Here is a 24,229-nt window from a genome sequence, read left to right on the forward strand (position 1 = left end):
GAATAGTATATTTGTTTGTTTGTTTTTTATTCTTGATCTGTTCACATGTACTTAGCAAGTACATAAAAATGAAATGCAAACTATTTACATGGCAACACACAGCTGGCATCAATCTTGAACCACAAAATGAAACATTACAGGCTATTTAGAGCAGCACGTTGCACGTGCAAATCAAAAACTGTAACAAGGAAGTTGTTTAGAAAGTTATCAAGTTCAAACCGACTTACCTATGTCTTAACGACAACGTACTCGCAGCGTGGAGGCTTAAAGATGGACAAATCTTGCACCCAGCCATTTGTGAATTGGATGTGGGCCTCCAGGGATGTATAATTCTTAAACTGGTTTGCTGTGTATGCGCTGACTCCACAGACAAGGTATGCAAAGATATCGGGATAGGACAAAGGCGGTAGGTCATCTGGGTTTCCACTCCACTTCCTTATTTCATACGGGTCCACATTACCGATGCATGCAATTTTTTCAAAGTACCGTCTCTTGGCGTCTGGGCGCAATCGGTCGCGATACAGCCCTTTGTCTTTTGCGCTGATTTTGAGCATGGTTCTGGCAGTCCCGATTCCAACACTCTAACACTGTGTGCTTGTTTTGCTTTCTGGCCTACTGGCATGGCGCCGCGATCCCACAATGCACTGCGCGTGACGTCAACTCCAAAGCCCTATCTTGTTTAAGGATACCTTGGCATGAACACTTCAGCAACCAGGGATTGAACAACAAACCTTTCAGGTGTTTCTTCCTCATAATTTTGGGGAATTAAACCATCAGCATCTTTGTTTAAGTTTTAAAATGTTCACTTTCTTTTAGTGCATTCTTACTTTACTTTCCCTTTGTGTTCTTCTTTTTTTGTGATAATAATGAAAAAGAGAAGGAAGAGTCTCTGTTCCTTCATGATTCCTCTGCATATGAATAATAATAATAATAATAATGTTGTAATTGAAGATCATTTTCCAGTTAAAATTAGTGAACCATTTAAAACATTGGGGGGGGGGGGGGTATATAATTTCTGACAAGCTGGCAAAACTCATCATAAAGAGGAAAATAGTGCATACAGTGCAGCAACAACCGCCCGTGCAATTCTTTTGGTCATTAGATGTTATCATTAAGCTGATCATCAAGAGCTGAAGATATTTGATTTTTCTCATGTCTAGGAAAAGTAAAATAGTCCTTATCATTTATCTATGCGTTGTCTTCCACTTACCAGGGTCGTGGGTGGAGTGAAGCCTATCCCAGCTACCTTAGAACGCCATTATATGAAAACGCCAAAAGCGTCCCCCGATGTCACGGTACTGGGTCCTGTGACCCAGTGTTTTAGTATTACTGTATTTTTTTTGTAATTCGTGTTCTGGTTTGAGTTTTGTTTATCTTATTAAGTGTTCCGATGCCTGGAGTGCTGTGTTAGTCCTTTGTTTTGCAGATCCTTTTGTGTCTTCTCCTCTGTTCTAAGTCTCCCAGCTTCATGTCTACCTGTCATGTTTTATGTCTCTGTGGTACTTGTTAAATTTATGTCATGTCTGTGTCTCTTACTGTTTCCTGTTTATTTTGGAAGTCTTGTTTCCATGTACTTAGTTTTCACTTCCACTATGGCGTCGTTATTTTCATTCCAGTCAGCTGTTTCCTCATGTGTCTCCACTTCCCCTGATCACCTCATATGTGTGTGTATTTAAGCCCTCCGTCTTCCTGTGTTCAGTGTGGTGTCATCTGTGTTCCCCTCCCCATGTCTAGTTTTAGACTTCATAGTGTCCCTTCACATTTTAAAGTATTTTCAGCATGCATAGCTTTCACAGTCTCTCTAGTCTTGTCATAGTTTATTCCAAGTTTTCTTAGCTTGGTCTCAGCCTGTTTGCTTAATTTTTGTATGCTCTCTTATCAGCTCCAAATAAAGGCTAGTTTTTCGTTAAAGTTAATTCCGTCTCCTTGTCAGTGTCCGCACTTGAGTCCTCCACTCATTCTCCATTCGGTCTGCCTCCCGCAGACCGTGACACCTACTTTATAAAAAGTAGCTATGTTTATCCTCACTCACTTTTAGTAGTTCTACTATAGTTAACTAAGACAATGCAATGCTGTTATTCTTGGTCTCACTGTTTCTCTTCTGTCTTGAGTTTTCTCTATCAATCTTTCACGGGAGATATGATTCAGGCAGCTCCTCTACACATATGCCTCACTCCCACTAGAACCTAGTCACTCTAGTCGCCCCTGTTCAGTCATTTGTCATTATGACCGAGTACCAACTCAATGTCCTTGGGGTCACTATAGCAATGTGGCCTAAAGTCCCATGATGTCATTTGTATGCAACACAAGCACAACACAACAATGGAGGATGTTCAGGCGATAGAATATCTGCTGCTTAGTCTATAGCTTTTTGTCAGACTGTGGTATAGAATCTTTTGATGTCAAATTTTTGGTCTGACTCGGCTCATTTGGAATCCTGGCCAAGCAGGTACTAAAAACACTACCAAGTACTACCACCTAATGGAAAACCCCCAAATCAAGTTGAACCTAGTAACTAGTGGGAAAAAGGTAATAGTGGTAGTGAACCAGATGAAGTTAAGGTCTGACTAACAGATGTTTCTCCTAATGTGAAGATAATTACAGCCAGACATTTCGGAAGCACAAGTCCTAATGGGGAATGTTTGCACTTTGTGAGAAATTTGTGAGAAGATTTAACAGATATCATCTTATATGCTTAGACTGTTTAGAAACAGTAGGGAGGGGATGGGGGGTGCAAATAAAAGTCATCTTAGTAAAAGGTGCGATCACACCTTTCATCATTGTGACTTCAGATCTGTTCCACTCTGTTCCGAGAAACATTTTGCACCTCCTAAATATATCAAACACAAAAGTTTCAGTGAAGTCTACTCCCTCATCTGTGCTTGTATAATCCTTTTGGGTGCGTTGACTTGACCCATATGGAAAAGAAATATTAATAACTTATATGATTTACTCATTACTTTCATATATTGTTTTAGTAAGTGTCCAAAACATACAACTTTCATTTATATAATTTTTTCAAGGGATCTTATGTCTGTATTCACTCTTGTATGCTTTTCATACAAGTTTCACACAAGACAGATACAAACTTTATAAGATTTATATATATCTTTTCCATATGGGGATGTTCAAGTCAATGAAAGCAGTGAAAGTCAGGTGTTGGATGATTTAATGCTAAATGGGCCAGGTAAAATAATGTAATCCATAAGCAATTGCATAACAATAATCAAAACCACATTTGTGTGTTCTTTCATCATCATTAAAAGATTTCCTGTGTATTAAGGGAAACTCCCCATACAACAAAGGCAGCAGTGAAACAGGCTTGTCCACTGCTAAAAGCCATCACATATAAATGCACCGGCTCTATCTGCAAACATACAGAGAAGGCAAATTTCTTTCAGTTAGCAGTCGATCAAGTGGCCCAACGTGGTAAGTATTTGCTACATTTATAATCGCAATGTTTTCATCATATTATGTAAAAAAACATTTGTTTCCGTACTTTTTCTGTCAATATTGTTTTTTAACCAGTGATTTCACTTTAGACTATAATCAAATGAATGGGTTCTGCATATAAAGAAAAGGCAACCATTTTTCAGCTCCTCTCTTACAAAAAGAGACCTTAGAACAAAGTCTTGCAAAATTCTTTTACTTAATGAAAATGTATTTTATTTAAAAAGACATCACAACAATCATTTCATTTTCACCTTTTCCGACAGAAAGTACTGATATGAAGCTCACGTTGCTTGTCCGGGAGACAGGGGGAAAGAGGCAACAGGTGAGCTTAAATATGGTGCATGCATAGCAGCATGTAATGTGGAAAACAAAAATGAACACAAAAATGCAAGATTAACACAAAATGAAAGTGTGCTTTTAAGAAATAACTACAAAGAGCTTCATATAAAAGAGAGCAGTCTCTCTCAGGCTCCTTCAGTGTTCATTTCGCTCTTGTGAAGGGATGCTGGAGAACCTAGACCAGTTTGTCTGTTCACTTGTCTGTTCATCTGGCATTCAATGAGATAAAGATTTATGGTCCCAGTGACTGAAAAACAATAGTCCCTAAAGTAAAACCAAAGGCACATTTTGAAGGTAGCTCATTTGTCTCTGTCACTGTTGTCTTTTTATGTATTTTGGAGGTTGATGGAAGACGACTCTTATCACCTTTTTAATCTTTTCTTTCTTCCTTGTTTGCTGCAGTTATCTGTGAAGTGGACAAGATGTCTCATCTGAACACAGACTTGGTCAAGTCGTTTGGCAACTGCATCCCTGCAACACCAAAGCCAACAGTCCCCGCCGCAACAGGAGCCAACAAAATGACCAATGGAGCAGTCACACCACCAAACACCAATTCAACATCCACTGACCTGACCAATACCACTGCTACTGACCCTATTAACTCAACTATCATCGCAATGAACTCCACCTTTGGGTCAAACAGCACAGGTGGTGTAAAAAGACAAAGGCGGCCGCTCACTCAGGTAGACATGAGAAGAACAAGTTTAGTGGGGAGGAGCGTGATGACAGCGAAATGGAAGACGAGGATGAAACAAACAGTGAGGAGGAGGATGAATCCAAAGGCCTTTACGGACTCTTCCAGCTGTCTGACAGGAAGTTCTGTGATTCGGGATTATGCCCATCCAAAAATATGTGCCATGCCTCCTGTAAAGGTGAGTCATTGTTGCAGAAGGAAATTGACATTACTTATTTAAGTGTTGCTTTTAAAAATGATTGCATATTAAAAATTTATTATTTTTTTACTTGCAGCCTTCACTGACGATGACATAACTGATGATATTGCTTGTGTTATCCAGACTGGTTACTGGAGGTAAGTTTCTGGAAAGCACAACACACACAGGTCAGATAAATAACTGAAACTTATATGTGGTGCATTCATTGTAAATGTACTGTAAAACAGTACCATCATTAGTCACCAGCACAGCTTCAGTGCTCTGTTTCATTCCATCCTTAACTTTGCTGTACAGACTGAACACCATTGTTCCCACAATATTCCTTGATTTGATCCTTTGATGATGGAAGTAGAGAATTCTCTGTGAGATGCTGGTTAGGCTTTATAAAAGGAATCAGGATCCATTTCTGTGTATGAAATTAATCACACTGAAAACTCATGTGTGCAGATTTAGCTCACTGTTTAGAGCATGTAATTCATGTGCAATATGGCCAGTGCAGAGGCCTGGGTTTGAATCTGTCCCAGGATCAATTATTGCATGTCTTTTTCCCAGCTTCATGTCTTTTGTCCATAAAGTGTATTTAAAACAAACAACTTAATTTAAAGAGACTAAAATAGAGAAATACAACAAAATTGTGTTGTCTAATTACTTCCTTTTGTTCTAATCAAACAGGGACATCATGGACAGAGCCTCAGAGTCATGTCGTCACACAGGGAATTTCTTCAAAGGATGTGACTAAACGGCTGTGAGATCACGGTTTCTACTTACAGGATCACGTCAGTTTCTTCACCAGATCCATCTCCACTGAGCTGTGATTGAGGAACTGCATGCTCCATTTTCTACAGTGCAGCAGTGTTTTGTTTGTTTGGTGCACTGATCTTTCAATAACAGCTTGTATCTGCATGTTTTAATGGTAATGTCAAGTGATGCAATCAGCCCTCAGAATCCTATGAAAAAAATGTTTGTTCTTTCAAAAGCGTAAAACTCAGCACTTTACATCTGGTATTTGTCTTTCAATAAATATTGCTTTGCATCATCTCTATGTGAGTGTGTGCTTAAATCCAAAACGCAACAGCTTCAATCTTATAAAGCTTGCCTATTACTCCCTATTTATTCAAAAGCATCACATGACAAACCATGCTTCGTAAAACGTTGTTACAACCAAATGACTAAAAAAAAAAATCTTTTAACAAATGAACCAAGCAATCACTCACTACAAAAACCATTAAAATGATTCTCATATGAAATAAAACTGGAATAATGTGAGGTGAGGTATTTAGAAAGAAAAGCTCTTTGTGAGTATTTTGGACCAAATGGTAAAAATCACATTTAACACATTCTGTTGACGTTGGCAGATTAAAAACCATCCCTTCCCACCTAACCTACATGTACACCTAACCTCAGGTGACCTCAGTGGCTTAAATTATGGATTATGGTGGTGTTAGTCTAAATAAGGTTTAATTTGATGATGATGATGATGATTATTATTATTATTATTCACTTTGCTAAGCATGTTTTATAGGCCGATGGATTGTCATCCAAAGAGCATAAAAAATAGTTAAAATAATAGACATTTGTGGATGTCTATTTGTGGATTTGTGGATTTGTGGATACTTGAAATGTGCAATTCACTTGTATTTTTATTTTTATTCCTATTTATTCTATTTATCCCCTTTGTATATTTTATTTATATTTGTCTCTGTATTTATATATGTGTGTGTATGTGTGTGTGTGTGTGTGTATATATATATATATAATATTCTGTAACTCTGTAACTTCTGTCGGTGCTGTGCTTTTTTGGAAATCGAATTTCCCAGAGGAACCCACCCGAGGGATTAATAAAGTTCTATCTTATCTTATCTTATCTCTTATGTGTCTGGAAAACTACTTTTCAAATTATTTGCCACTCTATAAAAAGTAGCTACATTTATCTTTGTTTTCACTCGGTAGCTCTAGCTAAGCGAGGCAAGTTTTCCTGGTACTTTTGGTCTCTCTTTCTGTTCTGTCTTGAGTTGCATGTATCAGTCTCTCACTGCTGATGTGACTGTGAATGCGAGAAGATAATTCTTTTTCAGAAATGTTGGAAGCATAAGCACAAATGGGGAATATTTCAGAAATGCACCTCACAGTTTCTGAGAAGACTGAGCAGATATCAGCTTGTATGCTGACATGGTTTCGAAACAGTGGGGGTGGGAGTGGCACTAAAACTAATATTAACAAAACAGGCTGCTTTAAGGCATGACTCGCCTTTTATAACCTTGTGCCAAATATTTACATTTGATTTGATTGCAATACAATTGACTCCCAGGTGCAGCATAGTGTTGCAGAGGTAAATAGTTGAGTAAACATTTTTAAAAACACTTAAGACCCCGATTTCGTCACACCGTAACAAGGCTATTGTTTAGGTGGAGTGATTGGAGCTGGTTCGTCTGAAACTAAATATCATTGTTATTGTGTCCCTTGTGTTTCAGACTTCCTGGAAGCTTATGCTGTCATTCAGTGTGTTTAGGTAGTGACACAGCAAAAATAACCACGGCAAACTACTTAGACCAACCCCTTCTGCAATCTGTGTTAGACTGGAAAACCTTGGGAAAACTTTGCCCCAGAAAGAGAATAATATACCTGATATGTTTGTTCCTCTGCATAGACAGCAGCTGTAACTGGGAATTTCCCTAAATTCTGAATTAATAGGAGATTCAAGGAGATGTCTCTACAGCTTTCTAATAGACAAATATACTAAAGTGTATCAGGGTTATGTTTCCTGATCTGCCCGTGAATAATCCCTCTGGGTTATGTTATTTGATATTCAAGTCAAGGAAAGGTTTAAACGTCATGCTCCGTCATCATGAGTATTTTGGCATGTGGGCTTTTGTGTATGAAATAAATGCTGATCGGCGTTTCTGCCGCAAGTCCCGTCTCTCTTGCTTATTTATCTCCCACTTTGCGCCAGAAAGAGGAAACTAGCGGAGGTCGCGTTAAACAACAGAAGCACCTTTAAACTTGATCAGCTGTTGTTAGAATGTATTTAATATTAATTTCTAGTGTCAGCTGATGTTTGCTGGAACCACAGCCGTAAAAGCTGCTGGTCATGATATTGGTTTCGATATGTGGTGAGAGGGAAACATGAAGATGAAACCAGGAGATGTCCTTACTGAATCATCAGAGCTGAACAGCTGATGGAGAAACAGGTTTACCTTTTAGGCGACATGAATGAGTTGAAGGGGAGTTATGAACTGTTTCTGAGAGACAAATACAGTGGGGCAAAAAGTATTTAGTCAGCCACCGATTGTGCAAGTTCCCCCACCTAAAATGATGACAGAGGTCAGTAATTTGCACCACAGGTACACTTCAACTGTGAGAGACAGAATGTGAAAAAAAAATCCATGAATCCACATGGTAGGATTTGTAAAGAATTTATTCGTAAATCAGGGTGGAAAATAAGTATTTGGTCAATAACAAAAATACAACTCAATACTTTGTAACATAACCTTTGTTGGCAATAACAGAGGTCAAACGTTTACTATAGGTCTTTACCAGGTTTGCACACACAGTAGCTGGTATTTTGGCCCATTCCTCCATGCAGATCTTCTCGAGAGCAGTGATGTTTTGGGGCTGTCGCCGAGCAACACGGACTTTCAACTCCCGCCACAGATTTTCTATGGGGTTGAGGTCTGGAGACTGTATCGTGCACAGATACACTATTTCATTAATAACATATAAAATGAATCTGCAACATTTATTCCTCTAAATAGACAACATCTATGGCAGTCACTTTGACCCAGTGATGAACTGTATTGATTTTGATGTCCAGTCACCAGTGTCATAGCTGAGGCAGATCACAGATAACTCTTATGAATATTTCAAGAATGAGATATATGCTGCACCTCATAAATACACAAATATACTGACATTAATCAGGGTCACATCTTCTTTACACTCAAACTGCAAAATTCAGAGAAGTGTAGTTGCTGGTCTGCCCCTGAATAGTCCTCCTGGGTGCTGTCATTTGATGCTAAAGTCAAGGAAAGCTTTGAATGTCATGTTCTGGTGATGCGTATTTGATGTCATCTGGGGTTTTGTGTATTGTTTCGTCAACATTAAAACGTTTCCTGCGTTACATGGGAAGCTATTCAAACAACAAAGACACCAGTAAAACACGGTGGCCCAGCAGCCAAAGGCATCCTGTATAAACTGACTGGCTCAGTCTGCAAACATACTCAGATAACAATCAGTCAGGTGAACCAGTGTGGCAAGGAACATTCTCTTCTGACGCCATGTAATCAGACTCAGCGCATCCCTGTAGTTACAAGGCATTTCTTTTCTTTTTTTTGTTATAAAGAAGTGCCAAATCACTGTAATGTAAAAAAAGGACTAATACAGCTCCTATCTTATTTATTTATTTGCTCCTAAGAAGGAGGTGCAGATCCCATAAAATGATAAAACTAACAGAAAAAGACTCAGAAGAGCTCCATGTAAAACAACTCACACTGGCGATCACCTTTTTAGATCTTTTTTTAAAAAAAAATTCTGTTCTTGTTAGCTCTTTGTGTGCATAACATGTTTCCTATAGTTTTCTGTGAAATGGACTGGATGTCTCATCTGAACACCACCTAAGTCAAGTTTCATCCTTACCACACCCAAGCCAACAGTAATCCCAGCCCCCTCCACAACAGTACAATGTCCTCTGAAACAGACAAACCAATAAACACCAATTTAACAACCATCCACTGACCTGAATAATACTACGACTATTGACTTTACTACTACTTCTTCTACTAATAATTCTAGCATCATCCACTGAGCACAAGTCTTTTGTCAAACAGCTCAAGTGGTGTTAAAAAAACAAACAAAAAAAAACAAAACACTAAGATAGGAGGCTGATCCAAGCACTCAAGAAGAGAAGTTTAATGAGGAGGAAATGAATCAAGATCACATCTGTTAGAAAGGAGGGAGCTTAACTCTAGACATGACAGTGAATGAAGAAAGTAAAATAATGCTATAACATAAATGAGGACGCAAGACGCAGTAAGGGGGAAACTACAGTGGCCCTAAGAGGCCAAACGGACTGCAACTTAAGAAAACACCAGCAATAAGAAAAATGCTGCAAAAGCACACATAATACAACGGAAATAGGAAAAACGAAAACAGAAATAGGAAAAAGCCTTTTACTTTACCGTAACCCTTTGATGATGGAGTTAGGCTTCAGGATCCTGTGTATGAAATTAAATCACGCTGAAGCCTCCACCTTAGATATAAGTACCAGTTTAGCTCACTGGTTAAAGCAGGTGATCCATATGACATAAGGTTAATGTAGAGGCCTGGATTTGAATTGCTGCAATGCATGACTTTCTCTCAGCTTGTCCTTACCTCCTGTCATCTAAAGCTGTGTGTCTGGTAGAAATTAGGAACTAAATGGAAAAAATGGAAGATAGAAACAAAATTTAAAATCTCACAGTAAAACATGAACAGGGCAGGTGCAAAACTGGAAACATGAAAAAGAAAACAGCGGAGCATGCAGCTATGAGGGAGGCTGTGACAAAGGAAGACTTCAAAAATAGGTGTGTTCCAATAGTCCATTTTGCTTGGAAGCCATAATAAGAGCTGTTCCAAATCTCTAAATTCATTAAGAAATGTTCGTCGTTGCTTGGAAAGATTGCTTCCTTTAACATATACACTTTACCATCCTTTTGAAAAGACAATAGAAAATGCTGTCCCATAACTCACCGCGACAGAACATACCATTCATGAAAACAATCAACATAATAAACAAAGTGTCACAGATCATGTAAATGTAAATATCAATAAACTGTCTTTTCCATGTCATAACCTGCTGATATATTTTGACTTTTTAAACAAACTGTTAAACGCACCTCTGAACTCTAAATGCCACATTGATGGAATAAAAACTACTTCTTGTTAAGTTGTTGCTGCATGAAGAACATAGATTTATTCAAATTTTATTTGTCACATACACAATCATACATAGTACGACATGCAGTGAAGTGCTTGTTGCTGTGCAATGCCCGACCATAAAAAACTAAACATAGACATAAAAGTAAATATAAACCTAAACTAGCAAGAATTACTGTTTGCGCACTGCTGTGAAAAATTAGTTTAGTTCTGTTAATTTCTGCTGTTTTTCAAGAAAATCTGATTGTTATTAAATAATACATTGGGAACGCCTCTAAATACTCAGTGTGAGGACTCAAACTTTATAAAACAAAATAAGTTATCTATTACTTTTTTATCATAAAACATCACAAGATTAGCGCCAGTATAGGAAACAAGCCACAAACATGGCTCAGAAATTGTTGTTACAACCAGTGTGTCACGGTATATTTAAGTCCTCTGTCTTCCTTTGTTCATTGTCAGGTCATCTGTTTATCCCACATCATAGTTCCTCAACTCTCTGTGAATGGTACTCATAGTCATTCGAGAATCTGTGTCTTTGATTAGCAGTCGTTGATCAATGGTCATAAGAATTTGCATACTAACAATCATGGAACTAACCCCCCAGCCCATTGTTCATTCAGTGGTGCTAGTTTCCTTTACTGTGCAAATGTACTGTTTACAAGATTGGGGAAACCTGCAGTCAGCTGAGACTGAAGAAGTCAGGTCGATGAGTGACGAAATGTTTCTCCCACTGAAAACGCTATGTCTAGATGTAGGTAAGATGTATGAATAATTAAATTCAAATTCAAATTTTATTTGTCACACACACACAACCATACACAGTATGACATGGGGGTGAAATGCTTGTAGCTGTACAATGCCCGACCATTAAATGACAGAAAAAAAGTTTTACAGTATTTACAATTTACAGGTTACTACAAAATTTACAAATGAACTTAGGAATTTACAGTAAAAAATGTGCAAATAGCAGAAAGAGATTATAAAGATTATAAATTATAGGAATTATAGGATTATAGGAAATGTGTGGTGGTTAGTCTGGTGATGTGATGTGTGTGAGAGTCCAGTCCTACACTTGGTTCAGGGCCCGAATAGCCTGGGGGAAGAAGCTCCTCCTCATTCTCTCTGTTTTGGCCTTAAGGGAGCAGAAGCGCTTCCCAGACCTCAACAGTGAGAAGAGTCCATTGTTGGGATGGGAGAGGTCCATCATAATCTTCCTAGCTTTGGACTTGCACTGCTTGGTGTAGACGGACAGCAGGTCAGGGAGCTCTGATTGAATGATGCGTTCGGCTGAGCCCACCACTCTTTGCAGATCTCGTCTGTCCTGCTTGGTGCTGTTCCCAAACCAGGTGCAAATGTTTGCTGTCAGGACGCTCTCGATGGTGCAGGAGTAGAAGTTCTTGAGCACCTTCAGTGGCACGCATCAAGACATTATTTTATTAATATTTTTTAAATGATAGCATCTGTTTATAAGATCGGGGAAACCTGCAGTCAGCTGGTTGACCTCTGATGACCTCTAGAAATTTTCTTGAATATCTTTAAAATGATAGCAGCACAAATGAAATTTATTGCAGCACAAACCAGCACAAACGTAGCACAAACATTTTATGCCACTTTTGTTGGATTTAAAGAAGGTGGGGGGTGGCAACTTTACTCACATCTTATATTGGGAGTAATGGACAATCTGGTTATCAAAGGCAAATACAAGAAACTGTTCCAGCTGTTATCTTTTGCGGCCAGGAAGAATATCCTGCTCCTCTGGGGCAGGCCAGCAATCCCAACTAAGAAATCCTGGCATAACATTGTTATGGACTGTATTCCCAATGAATATACAACTTGTATGCTCAACTCCACTTTGGACTCTTTCCACAGAACCTGGGACCCACATCTGAAATACGCTGGACCTGTACTGTCATCCTCGTTGTTGCGGGGCTTTCCCAAAATGAATTAATTTGTATTAATAACAGACAAGTAAAGGCTCTGAGTCCCATGGTAGTCAGGGGAGCAGGTGGAACAGACAGAAGGGAAGCTGAAAAAAAGTGAAGTGTACAAGGGGATGAGTATGTATGGAGAAGATCAGATAAATATGGAGGAGCGAGATTATGAAGCGCTTTGAAAGTAGGAAGCAGGATCTTGAAATTGACACTGAGGTTTAATGGAAGCCAATGGAGCTGTTTAAGAACAGGTGTTATATGTTCATTAGTAATTCTCATTCATTTTATACACCTATATTGTTTTTACACATACGTCACTACTAAAGATATTTTCCTGTCGTGTTGATGGACTTTTGACTTGAATCTGACTACTCATCAAAACAGTTTGGACTTCTGTCAGTCACAACTTTAGATCGCTCACTTTCCTGACTACTGTTGATTACTGTTTTCAAGTTTTGTTCAAATATGTATACAATAGCAGATCAACCAACACACTGTCTAACAAAAATACATAACTGATGATCCCTAGATGATTTCTGATTTAAGACAACTCTTTGTACAGTAATACCTAGCACAATAGTACAAGGAAATTGGAAAACCATTCTCCGTAACCCCTGGTGATCGTTGTATGGGAAAATCCCAGTAAATCAACAGTCTCTGAAATCAACCCTCCTGAGATCAACAACCACGCCAAATTTAATAATGTTTTTTTCAGGTTCTCAGGTACATGTATAAATTCTCTGAGTTGCTGCTGATGAGAAAGACTGATTAGGTATTTAGATTACTGTGATAAGCAGTGGAACAGGCATACTTAATAAAATAGCTGTTGAATGTATGTATTGTGACTTCCCACTGGATGTCAGCTGGACATGCAGATCATGTATATATTGGGTATGGCAGTCCATGACCAGTTCTGGACATCTAATTAATGTCCAAACTAGGTCCACAATTTGGGCGTCCAACTATGACCCAACTTGGACATCAATATGGCATTCACAGTTTGAACTTTGGTCTGGGTAATTTTTTAGACGTCTATGACATGTGCAGGAAATGTACAGATTAATAAGATATTATTCACAAATATCAACATGATGAAATGACTGACTGACTAATAATGTTTTGACAAATGTGAAGAAGACTTTGATTATTGTGTCTTTTGTTTTCAAAAACGCTCCGATTTTTTTGAGAACTCCATTAAAAGTGGTGAGAATGACCTTTCTGCTGTGACATTTCCACCAGGTCAGTTGAGAAAAACTGAAATTACATGTTATTACACTATCTGTATTTAGACAAATTAACGATATTTATATTTGATGAATCCAAAAGTAGATTTTAGTATCCTGAACAAAACATTTTGGATGTTGGCAAAAAAGTTTCAAACTATGGGCATGGCTGTGCAGTAAGCTGCAGTACCAGCAGAGGGAGAGATTTTATTTCAATCAATATTATATTTCAAGTCAAGCAGCCTTCCTTTTTTAAGTTTTATCATTATGTTGGTACAACAGCTGTTGCTGGGAATTTCTTCAAATTTGGCTTTAACGGTCAATTTGATGTCCAGTGGGCAGTGTCACTGTGATCTGTTCCATTCTTTCTCAAGAAAGAATTACAGTCTACGTGAAGCAAATGCACAAATATATTGACATTCAGCAGGTTCACATTGCCTTTACAGTGAAACCACAAAATTCAGAGAAGCCTTCTCGCTGGCATGCCCCTGAATTATCCTCTTGGGTGCTGTCATTTGATAGTCAGGTAAATGAAAGCTTTGAATGTCATGTTCTGGTACTGGGTATTTAGTGTCATGTGTGCATTTATGTATTGTTCATCAACATTAAAAATTTTCCTTTCTCAAGCGAAACTTCCCAGACAACAAAGACAGCAGTAAAACAGGCTGGCCCAATGGTAAAAGGCATCATATATAAACTCACAGGTTCTGTCTGCAAACATACACAGGGGGACATTTCTCTCAGTCAACAGTCAATCAGGTTGATCAACGTGGTAAGGAAGAATTCTCTTCATTATTTTAATTGTTATCACTTTGTTTTGTTGTATTATGTAAAAAGGATCAATTTTATTTACTGACAACTGGTTTTCTTTTTTTCTTAAATTGGCATCTTCATTGTAGGGTTGTTGAAAATTATTTGGGCAAAAAGCATAATTGAAAATGAGAAGTTTTTAATGAATTTCAAAAGTTCTGCAGTTCATCTGGGGAATTTTAGCATTAATTATTAGCGATGTTGACTCTTGGTAGTGGAGAGTTTTGAAGAACATATGATAATTAAAACAAACAATGATTCCTCCACAGAAAGTGCTGACATGAAGCTTGGGTTGCTTGTCGTGGTGGCTGTGGCAGTTGTGCTGCCCAGCTTTTCTGAGAGCAGGATTGTCTCCAAATGTGAGCTCAAAGACAAGCTCGGGAAAATGATCAATCTGCCCAGAAACTCAAAGGAAAAAATCTTGGCAATAGGTGAGCTTAAATGCATTTGTTGTGTTCAACTTTTATGACCTCCAAACGCACATCCCTTGGGCACTGATTAAAATCAGTGGTAAAGCTGAAATGTCCAAAAGTATAATTCTGATGTATTGAAGTTCACTGCTATTTTATGATTCTTCTCTACCAGAGGAAAATACTAACCCCCTTTTAGATATCTTTAGATAAAATAAAAATAGATAGACTATGTCAAAGAATGTCTACTTTAAAGAATTGTCTAAAAAAACTCCCCCAAAAAACTCCTTGTAAAACATCAACTTAGGGGTATTTTTTTGTCTCCTTTAGTTTACACTTGGCTTCTGTGAAGTAGCACTGCAACACCTGGACTAATTTCTCTATTCATTTGCTGATAAAACTGATGTACAATGTGCTATTTTTGATTGTATTACAGTAGCCACTAAAATAAAACTAAAAGCACACATATTATGGAAGGTAAAAGAAAACAGCAACAACAACTCTTACTGTGTATCATATTTTGTTCTTTTTTTGTCTTTCTTCCCTGTTTGGTCTCTTTGTGTACATGACTGATTTGCTGCAGTTATCTGTGACGTGAAACGGAGGTCTGATCTGAACACCGCTTTGGTCACATCATTTGGAAAGTGCACTAACACTACTACTAGCCCAACTAGTACTAACTCCACCATCAGCTCAGTGAACACAACCCTTGAGTCAAACAGCACAAGTAGCAGTGAGGAAGACAGCAGTGAGGAGGAAAATTTGACGCCTTTGTCCCTCAGCCTTTACGGGCTCTTCCAGCTGTCTGACAGGAAGTTCTGTGATTCAGGGTATTGCCCATCTGAAAATTTGTGTAATACCTCCTGCACAGGTGAGGTCCTACACCAAAAGCAAACACAGATTTATTAGGTAAGTTTTGATTTTTATTTTGCGTATTAAAAATAGTTTCTTTTTTCTTGCAGCCTTTAACGACGAGGACATAACTGATGATATTGCTTGTGTTATCCAGACTGGATACTGGAAGTAAGTTTCTGGAGAGCAAAACAGACATAGGTCAGATAAATAATCAAACCTTTGAATAAATATGAGATGACTGAGCGATACATCAGCTAACTGATCAATTTAGATATGCGAAACAACAGTTGACAAATGACAGGAAAATCTTATCGACCTTTTGCATCACAGCTTCAGTGCTCAGTGGCCTTCTGTCTTTAGCTTTACTCTGATGTTTGAACATCATTGTTTCAAAATATTTGATCTAATTTGGTGCTTTCATGATGGTGGTGGAGACCACTGTTTGACATTCTGGTTAGGATTTCTGAGGGGGATCAGGATACTTTCTGTGTATGAAGGTACATCAAAGTGAAGATTCCTTCTCATATTTAAGTGTTACATTCAAAAGCTACACATGTGTGCCAGTTTAGCTCCCTGCGTAGAACAGGTGATCATTATGTCATAAGGTTCATGCAGAGGCCTGGGTTTAAATCTACCACAAGGTCAATTATGGCATGTCTCCCAGCTATCCCTTCTTCTTATCAATGTTCAGAAAGTGTACTTAAAAAGAAATATACATATAAATGGGTGTATGGAATAAAACACTAAGTTAATCCAAAGAAAACTACAACAGAGAAATACAAAAAAATTTGTGTTGCCTAATAACTGCCTTTTGCTCTAATCAAACAGGGAGATTGAGATGACAGCCTCAGAGTCATGTCGTCACAACTGGAATTGCTTCAAAGAATGTAAATGAATGGCTGCGAGATCACAGTTTATACGTGCAGGATCACAACTATTTATTCTTCAGAACCATCTCCTGTTAGCTGTGATCAAGAAACTGCATGCTCGATTACCTACTATATGTTACGAAGCACTATTTTCTTTCTTTGGTGGGGGAATCTTTCAATAAATATTACTTTGCAGCATGAATGTATATACCCATAGTAAAACCAAAGCTCACACTCTGCTGCTCTTCTTATCACATAACATGAAGAGCTGTGTGGGAAACAGAACCCACCATAAATGATTCCCATATGAAATTAAAAAAAAAACAGAATAATCTAAGATATTTAAAGACCTACTTGTGAGCCTTATTTTTGATCAAATTGTAATACTTGCCCTCAACACAAAAATTAAGGGCTAGGTAGGTTATGATAGCTATTTTCCTTTAATAAATTAAATTTACATTTAAAATCTGTATGTTGTATTTAATTTGGTTGTTTTTATTTAGTTAGTTTTTCAATATGTAGTGTGACAAATATGCAAAAGGGGAAAAAAGAGAAATCAGCTACTGGAGAACAGTTAACGGGGAAATTTGGATACATAAATAGATTATTTGTAACAAAAACACTTAACTGTAAATGCACTTGAACAGGGGGCAAACAATGTTTTTACAGGGAAGAGGAAATATTTGTACTGTAAACAATTCAGTCATGTGTAACAACATCTATTTAACAGGAAAGAAATGTTTATGCTGGAAACAACTGTTTTAAAATCTAAGAGACCATTACATCAATGCTCGATCCCCCCCCCCTCCAGCAGATCCAAGTACTTGCATAAGGAAATTATGATGTAATTACTGATGCAAATTGAGCCCAGTGTCACAACCATAAACTGGATCAGATTAAAACATACCATTTGTACTGCCTGTCTTGACTCTACATGGACATCTTCAACTTTCTGCACATCTTTCTTGCTAAAGAATTGTATATTTTTATTTTAATAGTAAAATAAATCTGTACTATATTACCAAACAAAATTTACTATTAGCTGAAAATGACAAGTGGTGGAGGAAATTTTAAACCTTTCTAAGAGAGATAAGATAAACCTTTATTAGTCCCACACTAATAAAAAACATTTTTGGTCATGGCAGAAAGTACAAGTTTAAGAGCAGTAAAAGTTGAGAAAAACACAATGGAATAGGATAAGATAAAATAGAATAACATACTGTATAACATAAAAGACATTGAAAATAGCTCAGTATAGACAAAACTGTATTACTGGATAACTGTGCCTAAAATATTAAATATAAAAATAATAATTCTCCATAAAAATGTTCCCCATCTGCAGTAGATGGATTACTTACTGAATGTGGCCAAACTTGAGCTTGTTTTATATAGTTTATATTCTATTTTATGTCCAGCATTATAATTTATAAATCATATGTTTGTGGCTGTCCTGTAAGTACAACATAAGAATGAAAAAAGGCCCTGGGCTAGACCCAGGACTCTCTGGAGCAATTATATCTCTCAGCTGGACTGGGAACGCCATGTGTTCCTCTGGATAAGCTGGAGGAGCTTCACCTCTTTTTAAAAAAAAACATTGAAAGGAACATTCTCTGGCCTGTCTTTCTGATGACGTACATTTTTTGTAGATAATTTTCAAATTAAGAATAGTGAAGCATTTAAAATTTACAATACAAAATTTTTAGAATGACACCATCACATGAACTTACAGTGCATCGGAAAAGTACTTACATCATTTGATTTGTTCCGCATTTTGTCATGTTACAGCCTTATTCCAAAATGCACTGAATGAATTTTTCACCATTTTATTATTCTACACAGAATCCCTTTTTTGAAAATTCTGACTTAAAGTAACTTAATGTTGTTGTGTTTGTCAGATTGGCTTACATTGATGGTATTTTTTTTTATAGAGAAGCTATAGAATAAAAAGACAATTGAGAATAGTATGATATCCATGACACACACCAATATAATGATGGGTGCAGCATACTTGAAGCCTATCCAAGCTGTCCTGAATACAAGAGGTGTGGTACACAAAGGGCAGTACCAGTCTTGTTTAAAAGACATTTCACAATGCACAATAACTTGAGCAATAGATCATGAATAGATCCACTATTTCACTGACTTTCACTTTCTGGAAATATTAAACAGATTAAAATGAAAAAGTAGTTCCTGAGTCACTCTGTGTGGGATGAAATCATATAAAAATTCATTCCTGGAGCAAACAGACCCATTTGTATTTTTGTACTTTTTACTGAAAGCATATTGATTTCCTCTCCTGATATTTAGACTGTAGTATTGATATTTTAACTTTTGCCTATTTTACTTTTACTGAATCAGTACTGAGTCCTTATTGGGGTCTGACAAATGCACATCAGTCAGGATTAAATACCAGCACATGGTTCTAATCAATCAACACATGTACCAAAATATTGTAACCCCTAGCGTGTGTTAAAAATCAGCCCATACATATCAAAATAGCTGACCCCAATATCTATAAAATTATAAAAGGAAATACAAAACTATCTGGGAAAAAAGACTAAAGAAGGCAATTCTTAATTAAATCAAAAGAGAATATAATTCAACCATTAAAATCAAGTTTACAGTGTTAACAGTGTTTTACTAATCAAAATGTGATGCCATTTAATAAACAGAGATGGGTTGCAACATGTTACTGTAATCGAATTACTTTTTTCAAGTAACAAGTAAAGGATTACTATTGCAAAAAAGCTTTGGAATTAGTGTGTTACTGCATTACTAAACCGTGATTTTGTTTGTTAGATTGTCTCATGACAATGGCGTACGAACATGCGACATCCATGGCAGCACCAGACGTGTGTAGATCAATGAAGGATAATATGGGGTGTGAGAGAGAGTGCGACCATGCAGCGTTTAAAGCTTGGAAGTACTGACATTAAGTTAAGTTTGATTCTGTAAAAAGTGACAAAAACATTAGTGTCTGCTGTACACACTGCATGGGAAGAAAACTTCTTTCCACAGTGAAAAATTAAACTTCAATCTGAACAAGTACTTAGCACGCTGCCACGAGAACGTGAAATTCATAGAGAAATCCTGGGACTGTACTTGAATCTCTTCTTTATTCTTCCAACATTACAAAAAATAATGACATTCAAGGCTATACGCTAAAAAAGAACTGTAACATTTTACAAAGTGGTTCATCTTTCCCATTTTCCTTTTAGTCACTTTCTTTTCCTTCTCTTTAGTCCCAGCTAATTCCCAACTCTGGGACATTTAAAATTCATCTTATCTTATTACTATGCACTTACGACAGGGGAAATTTCCTGTGTGTTTGAAGCCAAGTTGTTTTGGTTGGGCAGCAACATTGAATCAGTTTGCCATGGAGTTCAGAAAACAGCTATCTTAAAGAAGCATCACTCTAAACATTAAACAGAATTACGCTAATTCTGTGTAGCAATGGGGCGAGGAGGGGGTGGCACAAAAAAACTCACCTTAACCAAACAGGCATGAAAAGCATGAATTATTCTTGTGCCAAATATTTAACTTAATTTGACTGCAGAAAAAATGGACTTTCAAGTGGTTTGTGTTGTTTTTTACTTTTTCATTTCATGCACCCCTGGTTGTAGAATAACCCGCTGTAAGCCTAAATAAACATTAAAATAACTTTACGTTGTATGCAGAGTGGAGTTAAATCAGTGAGTAAACATTTCTAAGGACACTTAAGCCCCTCTCTTCGTCACACTGTGACTAGACGATTGTTTAGGTGGACACTGACTGACTTAGACTGGTTCTTTTAAAACAAAGATCATTGTTAACGTGTTTAACTTCCTGGAGACTTGTAATGTCATTCGACGTGTTTCAATGATGACGCAGCAAAACTAACTATGGCAAACTATTTAGATCAGCACTGGATAAATATGAACAAACTTTACACAAGACAGAAAATATCATCATTGATACATTTTATTTCTCTGCATAGATGTTGCTGTGAATTTCTTTAAATATGGTAACTGACATTTAAGCATGAACTAATCTCGTTTTAGTCTCCAGTGATCAATGTCATTGTGATTTCATATCAGTTTGATTCTAAATATTTCAAGGAGAGATGTTCTGCAACTCCAAATGCACAAATACACATAGATTAATCAGGGTCACATCTCCAGTACAGTTAAATTGCAAAATTCAAATGAGTAAAGTCCATAGTTTGCCCCGGAATAATCTTTTTGGGTGCTGTCATTTTTTATTCGAGTCCATGACAACGATCGATGCAATGGTCAGGTTCTGGGTGATTTAATGTCATATGGGCTTGGTAAAAGAATATAATCCATGTCCTAAAAATGATCACAGCCACCTTTGTGTATTGTGTCACGAACATTAAAAATTTTCCTGTTTCACAAGTGAAACTCCCCAGACAACAAAGACAGCAGTAAAGCAGGCTGGTCCAGTGGTAAAACGCATATATAAACTCACAGGCTGTGTTTGCAAACATTAACAGAGGGAAATTTCTCCGGGTTAACGGTCCATCGGGTAGATCACAGTGGTAAGGAAGATTTTCTTCACTATTTTGATTATCACTTAGTGCTTGTTATATTCGCAAAACAAAAATTACATCCTGTTCCATCACTTGCTCTGTTAGTGGTTTTTAAAAAAATTTTTAACACTGACTTCATTGTAGAGTTAGAAAAAAAATGAATGAGGAGAAATTATTTGACAATAAACTGTGTTGACTCCATCTGCTTTAAAGTCAGGGAGTGTGTGCTCGTTTGAAAACCTTATTTTAAACCAACAGATCCAAACAATCAAAATTAGTTTTAACAAATCTTAAAAGTTCTGCAATTACATTGTGGAAAACTGAATACAGTTTAATAACAAAATCTTGCAACTTTCATTTATTTGTATGTATCCTTTAACTTATTTTTGACATTTTGTAGAAATGTGAATGAGTGTCATCAAACAAGAAAAAAGCCATGAATCCATATAGATTTTTAGCAATTTGAGAAATTGGGGTACATATACAAATTTTAACAAATATATTTTAAGGTTTTTTTTTTTCATGTTTTCCCACAGAAAGTGCTGACATGAAACTCGGGTTGCTTGTTGTGGTGGCTGTGGCAGTTCTGCTGCCCAGCTTTTCTGAGAGCCGGATCGTCTCCAAATGCGAGCTCCAAGACAAGCTTGGGAAAGTGATACGTCTGCCCAGGACACTCTTGGCTATAAGTAAGTCCAATGACTTAAATCCATGACAAAAGTCTGTACCTTAGCTGTAGACTAGAATACCACTGGGGTATTTAAGCCTAATGCTGTTTTTTGATTCTTCTGTATTAGAAGAAAATATTAACTTTTATAAATCTGATAGCTTCAGTTATCAGTTCAAGGGCAGCAGTAAGAGCACAGAGAGAGAGAGAGAGCCTAGACCAGTTTGTCTATTCATTTATAAATAAATCTGACATCCAATGAAATATATTTCATGTGGCCCCCATGACTGAAAAAAGTAACCACTAAAGTAAAACTAAAAGCACATACATTTGAAAGAAAACAGAAAGAAAATAGCAACTCTTACTGGCTATCACCTTTATAATTGCATTTTTTTTCTCCTTTGTTTGCTTTTACTTCTTTGCATGTGTGACTTGTTTGCCACAGTTGTCTGTGAAGTGGACAGGATCTCTCATCTGAACACCAGCTTGGTCAATGTGCTTGGCAAGCGCACAACTACCACACTAAAGCCAACAACCCCCTCCACAACAGCAGTCACCTTAACGACCACTGGAGCGACGACACTGACAAGCACCAACTCAGCAACCACTGACCTGACTGCTACTACTACTACTACTACTACTACTGTCATGACTACTAGCCCTGTGATTACTAACTCCACCATCAGCTCAGTGAACACAACCCTTGTGTCAAACAGCACAAGTGGCATGAAAAGAAGAAAGCGACATGCTCACTCGAGCAGTGAGGAGGAGATCGGGCAAATTGGCGGAGGAGTGGAAGACAGCAGTGAGGAGGAAAACTTGAAGCCTTCGTCCCTCGGCCTTTACGGGCTCTTCCAGCTGCCTGACAACATTTTCTGTAATTCGGGGCTTCGTCCATCCAGAAATGTTTGCCGCACCTCCTGCAACTGTGAGTTCTTGCACCCACAGCGGGTTAATTTATTATGTTTTGTTTTTTTGTTTTTTTTATTTTGCATATTAAAAATTGTTTCTTTTTTCCTCGCAGCCTTCACTGACAATAACATAACTGACGATATTGCTTGTTTCATCAACACTGGTTACTGGAGGTAAGTTTCTGGACAGCATAATACATATAGGTCAAATAAATAATCAAACCTTTGAATAAATATCACATGCCTGTGATGAATTATTTGACTAATTTATTTGCAGTATATATACTGTACAACAATTGACAAATTAAAGAAAAATCCGATATAAACTGATTTAGCAAGCTGTGACATTAATACAGCTTCAGCACTCCCTTGCATGTCTCTGGAACTTTAATGTAAGGACTGAACACCATTGTTAAGAAATCACTGTCTGAGATGCTGGTTAGGATTTCTGAAGGGGATCCACCTCATATATAGATGCAATAATCAAACATTACAAATGTGTACAGCTTAGCTCACTCAGTAAAGCATGTGATCAATATGCCATAAGGTTAATGCTGAGGCCTGGGTTTGAATCTGTCCCCAAAATCAGTCATTGCATATCTTCCAACAACTGTCAAAAAAGTGCATTCTTTATATTAAAAAGAAGCAGATACACAAAAAGCTTAAGTGAAGACACTGAATATAACACAAATATGTTAATGTAAAGAGAAATACAACATATGGTGTTGCCTAATAATTACCTTTTGTTTTAATCCAACAGGAACATTGTGAGGAGAGCCTCTCACTCATGTCGTCACAACATGAATTTCTTAAGAGAATGTAAATAAGTGGATGTGGAATCACAGTTTTTCCCTGCAGAATCACAAAAAATTCTTCACAGTTTCCATCTCCAGTGATCTGTGATTAAGGAACCGCATGCTCCATTATCTACTTTACCTTATGAAGCACTATTTTCTTTCTTTGGTGGAGGAATCTTTCAATAAACATTACTTTGCAGCATATATACAGTGGTGTGAAACGTGTTTGCTTCCTTCCTATTTTCTGTTTTTTGTATGTTTGTCACACTTAAATGTTTCAGATCATCAAACAAATTTTACTATTAGACAAACTAAACACAAAATTAATGTTTTTTAATGAAGATGTTTATTATTAAGGGAAAAAAATCCAAACCTAAATGGCCTTCTGTGAAAAAGTGATTGCCCCCTAAACCTAATAATTGGTTGGGCCACCCTTAGGAGCAACAATTACAATCAACTAATCAAGCTTAAGAGGTTAATATTGTTTTTCTGAAGTCACGCAGAGGTGGACTTGCTGGTGTGTTTTGGATCATCGTAGTGCTACAGAACCCAAATGTGCTTCAGCTTGAAGTCACACTGCAAAAACTCACAATCTTACCAAGTATATTTGTCTTATTTCTAGTCAAAATTATC

At 37.3% G+C, this 24,229-nt stretch overlaps 2 protein-coding genes across 2 annotated transcripts; both read left to right on the plus strand.

The window, feature by feature from the left end:
- The first annotated feature begins 4,436 nt into the window (after nucleotides 1-4,436).
- Nucleotides 4,437-5,424, plus strand: LOC146622691 (alpha-lactalbumin-like). The gene is made up of 3 exons (XM_085366349.1): nucleotides 4,437-4,664; nucleotides 4,762-4,822; nucleotides 5,358-5,424. The coding sequence occupies exons 1-3, from the start codon at nucleotides 4,526-4,528 to the stop codon at nucleotides 5,422-5,424; spliced, it is 267 nt and encodes an 88-aa protein (XP_085222475.1). The 5' UTR covers nucleotides 4,437-4,525.
- Nucleotides 5,425-21,771: 16,347 nt separating this feature from the next.
- Nucleotides 21,772-23,626, plus strand: LOC146622692 (uncharacterized). Its single transcript, XM_085366347.1, has 4 exons — nucleotides 21,772-21,910; nucleotides 22,334-22,816; nucleotides 22,913-22,973; nucleotides 23,560-23,626. The coding sequence occupies exons 1-4, from the start codon at nucleotides 21,772-21,774 to the stop codon at nucleotides 23,624-23,626; spliced, it is 750 nt and encodes a 249-aa protein (XP_085222473.1).
- Nucleotides 23,627-24,229: the final 603 nt, after the last annotated feature.

Source organism: Diplotaxodon limnothrissa, linkage group LG11 (assembly GCF_057381915.1).
Source record: "Diplotaxodon limnothrissa isolate DT_005_m linkage group LG11, D_limnothrissa_male_GT1.1, whole genome shotgun sequence".
Lineage (NCBI taxonomy): Eukaryota > Metazoa > Chordata > Actinopteri > Cichliformes > Cichlidae > Diplotaxodon > Diplotaxodon limnothrissa.

Excerpts from the sequence above, each read along its gene's own strand:
- LOC146622691 (XM_085366349.1), top strand. The coding sequence starts at position 4,526 with ATGGAAGACGAGGATGAAACAAACAGTGAGGAGGAGGATGAATCCAAA. Across the intron at positions 4,665-4,761 it reads GTGCCATGCCTCCTGTAAAG|CCTTCACTGACGATGACATA; the intron begins GTGAGTCATTGT and ends TTTTACTTGCAG. Across the intron at positions 4,823-5,357 it reads ATCCAGACTGGTTACTGGAG|GGACATCATGGACAGAGCCT; the intron begins GTAAGTTTCTGG and ends CTAATCAAACAG.
- LOC146622692 (XM_085366347.1), top strand. The coding sequence starts at position 21,772 with ATGAAACTCGGGTTGCTTGTTGTGGTGGCTGTGGCAGTTCTGCTGCCC. Across the intron at positions 21,911-22,333 it reads CAGGACACTCTTGGCTATAA|TTGTCTGTGAAGTGGACAGG; the intron begins GTAAGTCCAATG and ends TGTTTGCCACAG. Across the intron at positions 22,974-23,559 it reads ATCAACACTGGTTACTGGAG|GAACATTGTGAGGAGAGCCT; the intron begins GTAAGTTTCTGG and ends TTAATCCAACAG.